Source organism: Kryptolebias marmoratus, linkage group LG18, assembly GCF_001649575.2.
Source record: "Kryptolebias marmoratus isolate JLee-2015 linkage group LG18, ASM164957v2, whole genome shotgun sequence".
In the NCBI taxonomy this organism is placed as follows: domain Eukaryota; kingdom Metazoa; phylum Chordata; class Actinopteri; order Cyprinodontiformes; family Rivulidae; genus Kryptolebias; species Kryptolebias marmoratus.
This window is the reverse complement of record NC_051447.1, coordinates 5435897-5451811: the sequence shown is the minus strand read 5'-3', so window position 1 is coordinate 5451811 and position 15915 is coordinate 5435897. Positions and strand designations below refer to the sequence as shown.

The following is a 15915-nucleotide window of genomic DNA, read 5'->3' as shown; positions in this document are numbered from 1 at the left end:
TGGCTTTTCTCCAGCTGTTTCTCGTTTTTCTGGCCAACGCGTTTTACCGGAGAAAAATAATAAAAATAAAAATAATAACAAATTATGAAAAATCCTTACAAAAACAATAGGGTTCCCTGCTCCGCTGGGAGCAGGCGAACGGCCATGCCTTGCATTGGCCGCCCGCTTGCTTCCGCGGGCTTGGAACCCTAATAATAAAAAGGTTCTGTCACGTATAGAAAGATGGCGAGTTGATTTTGCGCTCAGTCTTACCGTTGCCGGACTCACGCGTTATTCGGTTTAGACAAATCATCAGAACCCAAACGGAGAGACGAACCGGATCCATCTGACAGCTCGGACCGAACTAAACCATGTCCCCGAAAGAACCCGGACCGGTTTAAGACAATCGTCAGAGCCCGGTCACCAACACTAGCCTGCTGCTACGACCGAACACTTTCGCTTTCACTCCCTGCCACCCCTAGATAAACGCGTTATCCGCCTTTTATGATATCTCTTGAGCGCTTGCACTTGCAGTCGCGAAAGACGCCATGTTTGTAGTTTTCTTGAAAATAAGTGGCTGCGTTTGACGAGTCCACCCGGCCGCTAGGTGGCGGCAGAGGTCAGCGCTGTTTCGGTGTCGCGCTTGGGGTTGTTGTTGTTCCGCTGCTTCCGTTCACGTAGTCTACAGCGAGGAGAGGAGGTATGCTAAATGCGCTGCCTTTTAATTTATTTTAGACAAAATTAATATATTTTTTTTTATTTCAACGAGAAATTGAGTATTAGTTGAAATAGTTTATAGTAAATAACCTTCGAGGCTCGATCCGGGAGCAGACAGTTTAGCAGTCATGTGTTAGCTTTAGCCTATGTTAGCTAACGCCATTCAGTCTTTATATATTTTATTTTTTGCTTGCTGCAACTTTTTACTGAGAAATGGCATGAGGACGGACTCATGTTTGTTGCTGTTGTTGTTGAATTCTTATAGCCCCACTTTATGTTTTGAGGATTTTGTTCATAAATGGCACCACTTCTGGGAAATGTTATGACAAAAGCATGGGAAGCAACCCCTGTTCCAATTGACACAGAGCGCTTTACTTTTCCTGCCGATTTATTTGACAGAAAGTGTTAAACATTTATCAGCTTGATGTTCAGACCGCAACCTTTTGGGAGCTTTAATTCAGCCTTTGCTGGTGACCATATTGAAATCTTTTTTAATTAAAAAAGAAAGCCATTTTAAAAAAATCTTACCTATCCACCCAAATTTTCATGCTGCTGTGTTGTCTTCCTCAGAAAAGTCATTGTTCTGTCGATGTTTCTGTTTCACCCGGAGTTGTACTGTACGCTGTAAATAACGATTGTCCTAATAATTGCAGAGGCTGCTACAAACCGTGAAGTGAGCGGCCCTCGCTTTCAACCTGCTTCCCTGGTTTCCGAGTGACATTCCTGGTGATAAAACGTGACCCGAACCCTGACTGTGTGTGTGCGTTTGCAGGATGTCGCTGTACGATGATCTCGGCGTCGGCGCCAGTGACACCAAGACCGAAGGCTGGTCCAAGAACTTCAAGCTGCTGCAGTCGCAGCTGAAGGTGAAGAAGGCGGCTCTGACCCAGGCTAAGGTAAACCTCACACTATAAATAATGTGACACGCGCTAAAGAGTTAACAACATGAGCGTATCGTGACAAACTGCATGTGTTTCTACAAATGTGTACTATAGAATTCACATTTATTGTAGTCTTCAGGCATATTTCTTTCTATTTATTTGTGTTTCAGAAGACCCAGAGTTTCATTTAACCTCTTAACATGGTCCTGAGCAGTAGTTTTGCTGACTTTTTTAAATGTCTTGTAACAGTTTTTATTTAAACATTGGCTCGCTTTTCAGTCCTGTCTTTGTTCATGACTATTGTCAGTACGATATTTCCTGTTTGTCAAGCCATCAACCTGTGAATCTAAAGAAAACCCTCATAACTCAGGTGGCAAATATGTATTTTTTCTACATGTAAGATAAAAACTTTGCAAAGGAACTATTTAATATTGAACCTGAAGGCATCTTGTTACTAGTGCTCTGTCTTCAAGACAGTTCCTTTGCATATTTTTGTTAATTCCATAATAAATGGAAGGTAACAGTTTTACTCACATGATAGTGTTTTTGAAGGCGTTTCCTAAAGACCTGTGAGTAACATGGTCGACAATACAAAAGCATCTTTTGTCCCCACAAAGGAGACACCTGATTCTGGATGTTTATTGATGGACTTCCATTTGTTTTGTTAATCAAAATGCCCTGAAAGAGAACCCAAACATATTGTTTGTCTCTGTGATTGTTGTTAGAGTTGTTCCTGAAAAGTGTAGAAATGTATAATTTTGTCTTTAGTGTTTTTCCAGGTCTGGATAAGTGTGCGGAGAGTATTGCGAAACATTGCTTTTTCTAAACGATTTAACATTTTGAAAGTTGCTCAGACCAGCAGAGCATTTTTCACAGTTTTTGTATGCAAAAGATGGACATCGTCACCAAGAGGTTAACCTTTTAGCATGCTTACCACATCAAGCTCTGAATTTATCTGTCACTAATTTTGTTTTTGAGTTTCTGATTGAGAACCTTTAAACCACATACGGCTCAAAGGCCAGAGGTAGCCCTTGGATGATCTTCATTGGCTCCTGGTGTCCTTAAAAAATATGTTTTATATTCCAACAGACTATCAGGGAGACTTTCTTTTGGCTAACTGTGCTTCAAATTGTCAAAATAGGAAGTGGAGGAAAAAAACTGGAAATGCCTTCCAAATAATCTCCCAGAAATATATAATTTTTTTCCTTTTGATTGCGGCCTTTTTATTGCTTTCAGTAATTCTACACAGCCCTCTAAAAACAAATGTTGCATGCAGAGAGACTGTGAACCCCACATTACTTGCAATTGCAGCATTTTGCTTTGTATACAATAGGCTATAAACAGCAGATTATTAACATTACAGTATGTTACAAAAACAGCCTGAAAAGATTTTTTTCTTTATAACTGTATATTTTTACTATAAACTCGTTTTAATTAAAACACCACCATGCAAACATTCACAGAAAAATTGCAGATGTTTCGTTGTCATGAAGACTAAAAAGTTCATAAAAAACTTGTTTGGAATTGTGGGGGAGAGCTGGATGTAGACTCCTCCATCCATACACCCATACATTATTATTGCTTCAGAGTTATTGTGTTCACAGCCCTTTTCTGTGATGAAGGGAAAACCTTCTAATGATTTAAAAAGAAAAGACTGCTGTGAGCTCAGAACATCACAGTAAATCTGAGGACAAAAATCCAAATCACCTCTCACAAGACTGCGTGATACAGCTACAGTAATTAGACTACATCGATGCTAGTTACTCCTGTAATAGTACTAAAATATGCTACAGTTGTGAATTTTAGCTGCTAATCTGTCCTGCTTACCTCTAAACTTGATTGCAGCTGAATTCTTCTTGTTCATTTAGTTTGGCTTCTACCAGATGGTACGGGTCAGAAATAGTAGCTGACAGTATGTGCTAATTTTACAGATTTCTTATTGCATAAATGAGAAATTTGTGGGTTTTCTGTTTGTGGTTTTAAATGTCTTAAGAGCCTTATAAAATCACTTTCAAAGCTTTTTTTTCCAGACTGGTTATAGCTGGCAAACGTTAATTCTAAATAATTGTTGCTGCATCTTGAAACATAAAATTCTGAGAATTTAAATGGAATAAAAAGGGAATTTGGAGAGGAAAAGATGAGCTTTAAACAAAAAAGGTTCAAATTGATTTTATACTCAGAATGTTGCAACAGAAACTGCAGCTCCGGTGGTTTGAGCTTTTATATCGACACAAATGACACTTGTCTTTTGAACACAATATCAAAATAAGTTTAAAATAAACAACCTCATGCTGTCTGATTTAATGTCTCTGGTGGTTTGATCCAGATATCAGCAAAAACACATTGAAGACATTCATAATGTCTTACACTCTAATCCTGTGTGCGTGTAGACGCAGCGGATGAAGCAGACCACAGTCCTGGCTCCTGTCATCGATCTGAAGAGAGGAGGGGGCAGCGATGATCGACAGAACATCGACACTCCTCCGCACGCAGCAGCAGGACTCAAGGTCTGTCTCCTCTTGTTACCGAGGCGACTGATTTTAAAAAAAAGGCTTTATGGGACTGCAGCCAGTCGTGTAAACACCTGTGCTGTGCTCGCTTCAGGACGCCGTCCCCAGCGGTTTCTCCTCCGGCGACGTGCTCATCCCCTTGGCTGACGAGTACGACCCCATGTTCCCCAACGACTACGAGAAGGTGGTGAAGCGCCACCGGGAGGAACAGCAGCGCAAGCGAGAGCAGGAGCGCCAGAAGGAGATCGAGGAGAGGGAAAAGTAATGCCACGTGCTCCGTTTGTACTGAAAGTCAAAAACGGGGATTTTTATCTGCGAGTACAATATGTATCCACTTGATCGCTCAGTTGAGTTGCACACGACCTCAGCCAAACCTCGAAAAATGAGACAAAATGTCGCACTTTTCCAGGAGGAGGAAAGAAAGGCACGAAGGCGGCGCTCCGAGCGGTTTCTCTCGTTTCCCAGCAGCAGAGGAAGACTCGGATGAGGAGGAGGAGTACGAGAAAGAGTGGAGGAAACGAAGTGAGTATTTCACGTGTTAGCGATACGGTAACATTTATCACCAAGATTCATGATTTCTGGACTGAATGTTACATTTTTATCTTCTGCATTTTGTTTGCAATGTTGCTACAGTAGCCCAGAAGGGACAAGCCGAACTCTGTTATAAACTTTTCATTCTTGTATATAAAGCTGTAACCAGTCAGGTTCCCTCTTACATCAGCGACCCTTTTCACCCCTCACACTCCTTCCAGACTCTTCTAAAAACACGAGGGGAGCGTTCTGTCTCAGCTGAGACACAGACACTCAGCTAAACCTGGATGTGGTAGTAGCTGAGAGTCATTCCCAGCACACACGGAGTGTGGCGTCTCGTGATATCGCATTAGACCAAAACAGCTGCACCAATTCTCCACACAATGATCTCAGACTAAAACTCATAAAAGCCAATATGAATTCCTTCAAGAAACGCTAGGCCTTTAATTTAATTTGCCGGCGCTTTATTGTTTATTTATCAACTCAGTTGTTGTTTTTACAGACTCTCGTTTAATATTTTTACACTTGTGCTTTGTAACTTAGGTCTTAAAAAGTTGTTTAAATGAAAAATGTACTTCCTTAATCTCGGAATGACAGGATCATCAAATGGAACGGTTATGTGCTTAAAACAATATTAAAGCAGGAAATAACTCTTCTTCTTATTCCAGGTATGGGTGGAGCAGCTATTGCCCCTCCATCATCACTTATGGACAAAGATGGTGAGTGTGATTGAGTGAGATTTGATGTGACTAAATGTACCTGAGTTCTTGTTGAAATCGAACTAAATTTTGGCTCTTGCTACGCTGCGGCTTCACAGCAACAAAAGTATTTTGGCTTAAGTTCTTTATATATAATTCCTAATATATAGAGATAAATTAGTCTCAAAAATATTCACAAATGCGTACGGCAATATTTCCAAGTGTACAACATCATTCACAAACGTGTAAACAGTTTCTCAGATTTACGCTATTCAAACGGCACAAGTAGTAACACACTACACACACCAATCAGCAAAGTTGCGTGCTCAAATCGCCAGCTGCGGCTTTTGAGACTTTCTTACAGCACCGGATTCACAAATGACATGATGCGTTCGCAGCTGGAGAAAAGCTGGGATATCTGAGCATTACCAGATTAATAAAACCAATGAAAGCAGGAGTCTTAGGCAGTCTGAGTCAAAAGCAGCAGTTTTCCAGCAGGGGGCAGCATTGCCTTTCAAAGAGCAACTAAATCCACTAAATAATCATCTGAAATAATGTTTTAGTAAGATTTAACAAAAGATCTTTTTTTTTTAAACAACAAGTCTACCTTTCAATGAGAATATTTGTTTTTATTACCTGTTTAGGCTCTTCCTCATTTTCCCACGAAGATGAAGGTCGTGCCCGAGGCTCGAAGGCCGCCATCCCTCCACCGATGTACGACGACTCGGACAGGCCGCGCTCGCCGCCCGTACCAACCAGCTCGTTCTTGGCGAACATGGGGTGTGTGTCCGTGTGTGTGTGTGTTTGGGGGGGGGGCATTGGTGCTTTTATTTAAAAAAAACAACAAAAACAAAGTTCCTGACAATCGCAGCTGAAACCTGTGCACTTCCAACAGAGGCACCGTGGCCCATAAGATCATGCAGAAGTACGGCTTCAAAGAAGGTCAGGGTCTGGGGAAGCACGAGCAGGGCCTGAGCACGGCGCTCTCTGTGGAGAAGACCAGCAAGAGAGGCGGGAAGATCATCGTGGGCGACGCAGCAGAAAAACGTAAGTGACGCTTTGTTTTTATCTACTTCTGCTTCCATCTGCGTTTTATCGTTGTGTCGTGTTTACTGTATCGATTTGTTCTCTGAAATTAATGCTGTAATTCTGTTTCACTGTCAGAAGTTTACCATGACTGTGTGTGTGTGTGATTGAGCAGCAGGGTCCAGCCAGTCAGGAGCTGCTGAGACTTTAGCCGGAGGTTCTGCAGGTGAGCCTCTCTTTCATTTTCTCTCCTGTAATCAGAACATACAGCACAGTTTGTTTAACCTTTTCGTGTGTGTAGCTCGCAGTTTAAGCAGCAACGTTTCGTGCCTTTGTCAGGCCATGCAACGCTAAATGTGGTTTCTGTTTATTCTGCCCCCTGCAGTCCAACCTCAGTTGTGTTTTGATAAACACGTTTTGCTTACATCAGGGGGTACAGTTATCACCTTGACAACATGCTGCCTCAGCCTGGACCACAGGTTTCTCTTATAGGTTCTACTTAAAGAGAGATTCAGGCATTTTGACGTGGACTTTTATGGAAACGATATAAACTATTATCTTTAAACAGCCTCAGTTTGGTGAAATAATATCATTCGGAGCTATGGCATCGTAAATGCTGCCATTTTAAAACAATTCCTGTATCGAAATTTCCCAGTGATTCATGGAAGTGTTTATTTATAGACATTTATATAACATAAATTTTACAATCACCAATTCTTTATATGGACTTCAGTGATTATTTGCATTCAAAAACAGCAGTTAGCTGTAGCACTTCTGACAAGAATTTCATCATATTTCTGCCAAAATAACTTCAATGCAAAACTAAGAGCAGCGTGTTTTTAAATAATTACATTTGCATTAATCAGCTTTGGAAGCAGGTCTGCTTGGATGAAGGTTTATGAAACAATGTTTCCATGAACTACTGAACTTTTTGGAGTTGTTCTCAGACAGCGACGACCTACTTTGATCTTAGCTACATCCAGACAAGCCATTAGCTCATCAGTGAGCTCAGAATACAACTCGTTCAAAGAGCTTTCTGCAACGAGTAACGAATTAACTCTTCGTGCCTTTTTAGTCATTTCGATGCCAGTTTCTGCCCAGTTTTGCCATTGAAGACGAACTTTGAAGGTGCAGAACGGGTGTACAATTGAATTTGATCAGCGGTCAACAATCAGAATACCTGAATGCTTCAAAGACTTCAAAGAAAGTGCTGTTTTCCAGCCAGTAAGAGTCGGGATGAAAGGAAACAATGGTGGGAAAACCGGGAGAAAAATACAACCAACTTCAGGCACTAAGAGGATGTAGAAACAACAACAAAAAAACATCTTGAACTCAGAAACCTGAGCAATATATAATTTTAAATTAAATGATATAACTTTATACCTATACCTGTTTTTGGGGCTTTACACAGTATGCCACAGCTCAGTGTTTTTATTCTTTGTAGCTCATACCACTTAACTGATGCTGATGCTTTTCTGTGCTACCTCAGCTGAGGTGCAAAGTGAGTCCCAATACAATACAGATCGCTAAAACTGTAAAAAAGAAAAAGGTATTGCATCTGTGTCGCTGCAGCTTCATGGATGCTGCGATGACAAACACCTGATCCTGTTTGCAGTAGAAACTGAAACTAGGAAGACCACCTAAAGTCCAAAGAGAAACTGCAGGACTCTTGTGCCGGACGCTAACCAGGCCGCTGTAACCGGTCCAGTCAGATAAGTCGGAGGTTGGGTCGTGTAATTTGAACCCACTGTGACTTCAAAACTTGCAAACACAAGATGAGCACATCATGTAAGGCGAGCTGCTGAGAATCGGATGACACTGAAACGTTTGCAGTCTGAACTTGGCTTTAAAGCTTTTTCTTCTGACCGTCTCCATCAACTGCTGGACTTCTGTTCTGTGGTTTGGGTCTTTTTCATGTTTTCTCTTAACCCTACGTATGAGATAAAGCAGCTTAATGATGACAAATATTAATTTATTCTGGCTGAAATGGATGTAGTATTCGATTTTAGCCACTAGGTGTCGATATTTGTTTGTGCGTCCCATTAGGCTTGGATTCTTAGCAAAATAGTCGCAGCTATGTGGGTTTTGCTCTGCTTTCATTATGATGCAGAAAAGGACAATAAATGTGGAGACGGTTATCCTTAGATATGGGACTTTAGCTACCCTCAAAAGGACACCAAAACTTGTCAAAAGGAAGTTGGGGGGGATAGATCACATCATTAAGTTTTAATCAAATATCTTATTTTGCTCAATCATAGCTTCCCACAAAAACATAGGTTGTCTGAAGGGAAGCTGCCATCTGGGTTAAGTGAAATTGATTTTTAATGTTTCAGTATGTTATTAAAAGTTACAGCTGTTTAATTAAGGTTTGAAGTTTTGAAAGAAATTAACTAACAAAAATCAACCCAGAAAAATGGACCCAAACCCTACAAAGCTGATGCATAAAATAAGAGGCTGCTGTGGCATTTGTGGCAAAAAGGCATCTGTGTAAAATTCTTGTTCACGTGTAACAATAATAACAATGTTTTTGAGTCACGTCCACATCTAGTGTACCCTCAAACCTGTGAAAACAAGCCATCTTTTAAATCCAAACTATAACTAATCCTCAAGTGTTTCTGCAGATAAGAAGATGAGTCCTCGTGGAGTCAACCAGGTTCAAGATGGCTGCCACCGCTAATCTTTAGCCAACACAAGAAATGCCTAAAACTTGGTCATTTTTACAAATATTGAGCTCAAACTTGGTGTGGCAGCTGAGTCATTCGCCGATATGTACTCTAATTGTTTGACATATTTGTTTCAAACATTAGCGTTACATGTAGCCGTTGCTATGCTTTCCTTCAAGGAATGCTACGTTTTCACTTACGGTATATATGCATTATTGGAGTTAGTTTTCCGATATTTTTCTCCACACTGTAGTGTGCTTTCTAAACTATTTAAGAAGCTAAAAATTTTTAATAAAGATACTAAGTCTTTAATTTCTGCCCAAAGGGTGATGATGTTCCCCCCACATATGCCCTGTTTTTTTTAGACGCCTGTCCTAAGACAGGACGTATTACAGTATGGTGGCGTCTGTCTGTGGATAAGTTTTAGTCCGACCTCTAAATTGGTAAATGTCAAGCTGCACAGCTGGACACCTCACAGGTCAAGGATGATCCCTATTAATTTCAAGGTCACAAGGTCAAGTGTGGAACGTCGGAATGTCAAGTTGAATCCAGATATCAGGAATCTAAAGTTGATAATCTATAAACTTCTTTTTTTTTTTTTTTGATACTCGGTCTTTATGCCTGTGTTTGAACAAGGCGTTTGTCCCTTTCTCGCACTGATTTCCAGGAACACCAACAGCACTCTTTGCACCTGAGTGACCCACTTAGAGGGAGTTCTGAGCCGTGCTTTAACACAATACAGCTTTATCCCTGAAACTAACAGCCAGCATGACGCGCGGCCCTGTGGCCACAACACGGCAGCTGGATTCTTCGATTTATCGCACGTTCCGGGTCGAGCTCCTCGTCTTTATCGGCCCAAGAAAATGCAGCCAACTGTTGCACGCATTGTTTTGTAAAGGGAACAACGAAAAAAAAAAAAAATGTGACCAATGTTATCTGTTTCTGTCCTGTCAGCGGACGCTTCCAAGAAGGCGGACGCCAACCCACTCACAGAGATTCTGAAAAACCCGACCAAAGTGGTCCTGCTGAGGGTACGTGTCCTTTCTTCCACATAACCCTTTAATATTACAGAGCACAAAAACACCAGAAATAAAAGAGCTAATGAATGGAGTTTGAGTTTGGACGTTGGTTTGTGAAATTACAAAATAAAAACAAAAGAAATGGCTGTTTCTGAAATGTTTGTTTCCTAGAACATGGTGGGCAGAGGAGAAGTGGATGAAGACTTGGAGGGAGAAACAAAGGAAGAGTGTGAGAAATACGGAAAAGTGGTTAAATGTGTCATTTTTGAGGTAAGAGGAATAAGACTCCGCTAGATGAAGTGATGAAAAAGGCACAATCTGACGCAGAGTTTCCTCCTCAGATCGCGGACGTGCCCGATGACGAAGCCGTCAGGATATTCCTCGAGTTTGAGCGGGTGGAGTCGGCCATCAAAGGTCGGCGTTTACTTGATTTCGCCTTCACGTAATTGTTTTGTTTTCCGTTCTGCGATTGCGTAAGTGCTCTAATAGTGTGGGTGAAAGTGCGTCCCAGTCTAAATGAGTTGGCCCAGATCTGAAACGAGGTGAGACTCGGCTCCCTGTGGGGTTATGTCACATCCGTCTCCCCACGGCACCGGTAGAACCGGGCTTACATCACAACTCGCAGAAAGCGGGACACACTCGATAAACGGATTGGCTCCCTTAGAAATGAGTGAAAAATAATTTCTCTTTATGCTACTTTTTGTCATGAATTAATAAGACATTGTGAATTAGGGATGAACTGGTCATAATTGGCAAAATTGAAGAATAATTGCAACCATTAGAACCTTTTATTCTATCCTTTCTTTTCTTACACCAGCACCTGGTTGTGACACTCCAAGTTGTTTCCTAATTGTGGATTTCCAGTCAGGGTACGACACCTACCGCCAACTCACATTCCAAAAACCACAAAAAAAGAACAACAGCAACCTTGGAATGTCCCAGCGTCTATTTCTGCCATCGTAGTTTATTTTGAAAGGATTGCAAAGTGGAAACTATGGTCCCGGGTGTGCTCAGCTTGACAGTCAGGTTACGAGCATCGCCCTCCATGTTGATCCATTTAAACTGTGAAAATGAAAGCCTATCAAGATTCCCGGCTAGGTTCAAGGTCACTTTATTAATACCTGTAGGTAGACTTGTATTGCAGTGGTTCAAACATCTGAACACCACCAGAAGTAAATATTATCGTGTTCAAAGTCCTCCAAGCTCCACAAACTCAAGTCAAAGTGGGACACAAAAAAAAAGGAGAAGCAAGACTTAAAAGAACATAAAACCAGCTAATCTAGACTTAATCTGTTTAATCTATTTAATCCAAAGTGGCAGTATCACTTCAGCTTGTTCAGTTCAGGAACAAAGCCGTTTGTCAAACGTCTGCTCCTACATTTAGGGACTAAGAATCGTCCTCCAAAGGGAAGAAGCTGAAGCTCCCTTTGGAGGGGATGAAAGTCACCAAGCAGGCTAGCAGGATTAGCAGGATTGGCCCTTTGTCATGAAGCGCAGCTGAGATTAAAAGCTCGTTAAGATGCTTTCTCTGCTTTTAAACGGTTTTTGTGACGTTATCTTAAAGGGGACCTATTATGCAAAATAGAGAATCCTCAGAGTTTGACTTAATAACGATATATATGTGCGTCAGATCCGCAGCATTTAATCCTTCAGAGAGTTTTTATGCTTGCAGATGGGACACCAAGTTAGGGGGGCGTGGCCAACAGCATCTTATTTGCATAATAATGACGTAGCCCTAAAACCGCTCATTCCGATATGAACTCAAAACAGGCAGAACTGATCAGGTGAAATCTCAATATCTGAGAATGATTTTGTGTATTAAATGTAATGAAGACGTTTTGTACAGCCCACAGACTTATCCTAAGTTTTTCAAGGAAGCATAATAGGTCCCCTTTAAGTTGTGCTTCGTGAGTAAAAGACAAAATAAGCAGAAGAAGCTGGTAGGTGGAAGTTGTGGGTTGAATAGTCAAAGAAAAATAGAATAAGTAATGACGACAACAAGAAGTGGTTTTGCTTAAAATGCCCATCCTTATTGTGCATGTATCATCAAAGTATACAAATTTGATTAGTGGACGACAGCTGCTTTACCGCTAACACTTCATATCAACACTACCACGAGGTGACGGTAGTGCACCGAGTTGTTTCCACATCAGCTCGACACCTGCCCAAAAAGCCTTGAAGCGTTCCCGCGTCTGTTGCATTTGGAAAGAATTACGAAGTGGAAACTGCAGTGCCGGGCGAGCTGCGCCTTCGCTGCCAGAACACGTGCCCCCCCCCATTTTCACGTTGATGCGTTAAACTGGTGGAAATGAAGGAACACAAATATCCCCGGCTAGCACGAGTGTGTGAGCCTGCATCCTCCGTTTCATCGAAGAGGATTTTTTTTTTTTCTGGGTGGCAGGACTTGAATCAGATTGACTGGATTCCAGGGGTGAAATGATCCTCTGAGTATCTTGATTATGAAAAACCCTTGAGGCAGAAGCGTTGGATTTGGACTGTTGGATTAGAGACCCTGTTTCACTGGGATGCAGCATGCTTGCGCTCCGTTTTGTGCGATGGAGGAAACTGGCAAAATTAGTGGAGTAAAAGCAACTGCATTAAAGAGAAGAAAAAGAAAACATACAACAGCAAAACTGAATTGGGTAGCTAACCACAAACAGAAAAGGAACTCCAGACACAGTCGGTCTTCACTGTGGGACCAACAAACACGCAGCTTCCTGAATCCTCCTGCACTCTGAAAACCGTGAAACGCGAGCAGTAGAAAAGCTCACGGCAGATGGAACCGTCCGGCGCCTCTGTGCGTGTTTACACAAGAATTTGCAGCTCGCCTCAACAGGAAATTAAGTCCCGTATTACAGACTCTGACACGTTCTTCTTTTAATATCCCCCCCCCCGAACAAATACTGAAATATCTCCAGAAAACAAAAAGGTTTTCAGCGTGTCGAAGGACAAAATGGTGCCCTCAGGCAGGTCAAGCAGAGTTTTAGGAAATCCTCTCATTCAGTTGTATGTAGCTGTTTGGAGGCTTTATCATCTTGTAACAATCCAAAATAAAAACAGACTGTCACAAGCATCCTTCCAAAGGTATGCATGTGACCGCTAGCTGTTCTGGGGAAAGAGAATTGCTCTTGGAACGACTCCTCGGTAATACCTGAATTAATTTTTCAAGGCGTGCCTGTGGACCGGGACTTGTGCAGTTCTGGAGGTGGAGAGGGGAGGGCAGCTTTTATTGTATGTTGGGATTTTGAGGGAAAAAAAAAACAAGTCTGGGAACCACTGATGTAGCATATCTGCACCCAAATACTTGATTTATCGACGAATTACTGGATCGACTACTTAAATACTAAAATGTTTAGTAGCTGCTGTCTTACTATAGTCATCACAAGTCTTTATCCGGATCACAGATACACAGATGTTTTTAAGCACAAATATTAAATAGGCAATCATCCCTGTATCTTTAGATGAATGTGAAAAATGAATGCCTTCTCTGCGATCAGAACCAGCTTAGTTCAAATCACCTCCTGTTTTCCAGCAACATGAAAACGAGTTTCTTCTTGTCCTGACACTCCACGGCTAATTGCTTTCATCCACAATACAAAAATGTCTCTTCAAGTCAGTCAGTTTTACAGATATTGAGCTAAAACTAGATGTGATCGTAGCGAAGAGTCATTTCCAACTTTTTCTTTCAGTGCTAATAGATCACCTCTCCCTACAATCAACAGAAGTCATTTGACCTCAGTCTGCATAGCAATAAATAATTTGGAGTTTTGTTGTTCGTTTCAGTCTAGCTGCAGTTTCTAGTCCAACTCAGGGATTCCTGTTGTAACTAATGTGAATTAGATTTATGGCGCCAGTAAGCCTCCCAAGTAGGTAATTGTTTAGTGCCTTGTGAAGATTGGTAATATTCATATATGTGGGGAGAATCTGAGGCTGCAGTGACATCTTTAAACTTATCAATGTAAAATGTAAAAATGAAAAAACAAAGAAACTACCAAAACCAATCATTTGTGGGTTTATTAGGTTACATTATTTATCACTAATCTAAAAAAAAGTTTTATTTATGTCAGATTTCATGTCAAACAGTCCATCTAGATCACAAATAAACTGAAGATTGTTTGATTTTTGAGCTTCTCTTCCTACTATTGGACAAATAAGTTGTTTACTTGTTTTGTTTTCATGCTAATCTCCTTCCTGCAGTTTCATATTTAGCGCTCAGGTCTTTTCATGGCATCGGTCCTTTCACCTTTAGTAAGAAATCCAACTGGTATATTTACCAAATACTCCTTCGGATGTTTTTTTTTTTTCTCCACTCTATCCTGTTTTCTCGCAATTCTGTATCTTCTTTGTCCGAGAGCGTTGCCTTGCCGTCAGGATGTTTTTGTCGCACAACAAACTTGTTCAGAGAAATGACACGAATGATTTGTTTTCACCGAGTTCCCAGAACAGGTTAGGAGTACGAGACAAACTGACTCGGATATCTGTTTTAGTGCTGTGGCAGCTGTAAGGGCTTTATAAATACAAGTAGGGAGTTTGTTTAAAAACCGAACATGGAGGAATTGAACACTTTTAACGTCTGTGTCCTCTGCAGCCGTCGTGGATCTAAACGGACGGTACTTCGGAGGACGAGTCGTCAAGGCCTGCTTCTACAGTCTAGACAAGTTTCGGGTTCTGGATCTGGGAGAACAGGTGTGATGTCACCAATGGACTCTATGAGCTCACATCAACTCCCCTGCTTGTACATAATTTTTTTTAAAAACAAATATTCCCCAAACAGCAACGTTTATGTGTACTAACAATGAGTTTCTTTCTTCTTTATGTCAAGACAAAATAAAAGGTGTAAGGCGTAACCTGTGTGCTTTTTCTCCTTTACACATCCGTGGAACTTGTAAACATCCTGCAGGCTTTCCAAGAAAACCTAGTTTCGAAATTTGTGACATAACACTGCGAGTTCTTTGGTTACGTTATCATATCCTCTGGGTGTGAGAGTCCCAACTTAGCCCTGCGGGATTAGAAGAAGGGGTCTAGGACAGTAACGCAGCCTCATTCAGAACTTATGTAAGTGAGCCGGGGGACTCTGGGGGTTCCAGTTAACGGAGTCAAAAGCCCTCCCACTGGTACAGGTTTAATTCAGATCACTGAAACGGGTCCATCGTTGAAGCAGGAATGAGAGGAAAGACCTATTTAAGTGATTTTATTGTCGTTTCTACAGCAGAGAACAGGTCAAAGGCCGAGGACTAAAAAGACAATTTGGGGAGGGCAAAAATATCAAAGTTTTGTTCAGTCAAGTAAAATCATGGCAGAAACTCAAATATTTAGCTGAGTCAGAGAAGCCAGTATACATTAGAATTCCTATGTAATCCATGTTTATTTGGCCACTCCTAAAGTATTCGCCCCAGACGGCATAGCTCCTAGGAAGAATAAAGGGACTTCATCAGAACGACCTCAATCAAACTGCAAAACACGAGTGGAAACATTATGGTTTGGGGTTGCTTCACTCTTTCAGCAACTGTGCCTCTGTATTCCAATAAAAAATAAATGGTAATGTTTGAAAGTTGTAGAAGAATTCTCAGAACTCTAGCAGACTTCTTAAAGTATGAATAAAAAAAGAAAACCGGTGGACAAAAATGACCTCTAGACCAAGGATGGGCAACATTTTCCTCCAGAGCCATTCTGACTTAAATAAATCAAGGAGCCACACATTAGAAAGCAACAGGCAGTATTCTCATCTATTGTGTGCAATGTGACCTTTATATTTCCCTTTCATGAATATATAGTAAAACTGATTCATTGAGAGACTTGCAAACAACAACAAACAAATCTACAGCAGGGACATATGTTACATTCAGTTTTGTATTTTTAAATTATGGCAAGTTTGTAAATTAAGTGAACAG

General features: G+C 41.2%; 2 protein-coding genes across 3 annotated transcripts in view; one reads left to right on the top strand and one right to left on the bottom strand.

Annotated features, from left to right (window-relative positions):
* il15ra (interleukin 15 receptor subunit alpha) overlaps positions 1–474 on the bottom strand; it is a 12870-nt gene extending 12396 nt beyond the window's left edge. For both annotated transcript variants that reach the window (XM_017432585.3, XM_017432587.2), the window contains exon 1: positions 253–474. In XM_017432585.3, coding sequence (XP_017288074.1) covers positions 253–325 — 73 coding nt within the window. In that variant the 5' untranslated portion in view covers positions 326–474. The remainder of the gene's footprint in view (positions 1–252) is intronic.
* Positions 475–527: 53 nt separating this feature from the next.
* rbm17 (RNA binding motif protein 17) lies at positions 528–14871 on the top strand. Its single transcript, XM_017432584.3, has 13 exons — positions 528–679; positions 1469–1592; positions 3968–4084; positions 4182–4348; positions 4497–4609; positions 5287–5337; positions 5961–6096; positions 6212–6363; positions 6518–6568; positions 9960–10036; positions 10196–10294; positions 10366–10438; positions 14613–14871. Exons 2-13 carry the CDS (start codon positions 1470–1472, stop codon positions 14714–14716), a joined length of 1263 nt encoding a protein of 420 aa, XP_017288073.1. The 5' UTR covers positions 528–679; position 1469; the 3' UTR covers positions 14717–14871.
* The last annotated feature ends 1044 nt before the right edge of the window (positions 14872–15915 follow it).

Excerpts from the sequence above, each read along its gene's own strand:
- rbm17 (XM_017432584.3), top strand. The coding sequence starts at position 1,470 with ATGTCGCTGTACGATGATCTCGGCGTCGGCGCCAGTGACACCAAGACC. Across the intron at positions 1,593-3,967 it reads CGGCTCTGACCCAGGCTAAG|ACGCAGCGGATGAAGCAGAC; the intron begins GTAAACCTCACA and ends GTGTGCGTGTAG. Across the intron at positions 4,349-4,496 it reads GAGATCGAGGAGAGGGAAAA|GAGGAGGAAAGAAAGGCACG; the intron begins GTAATGCCACGT and ends GCACTTTTCCAG.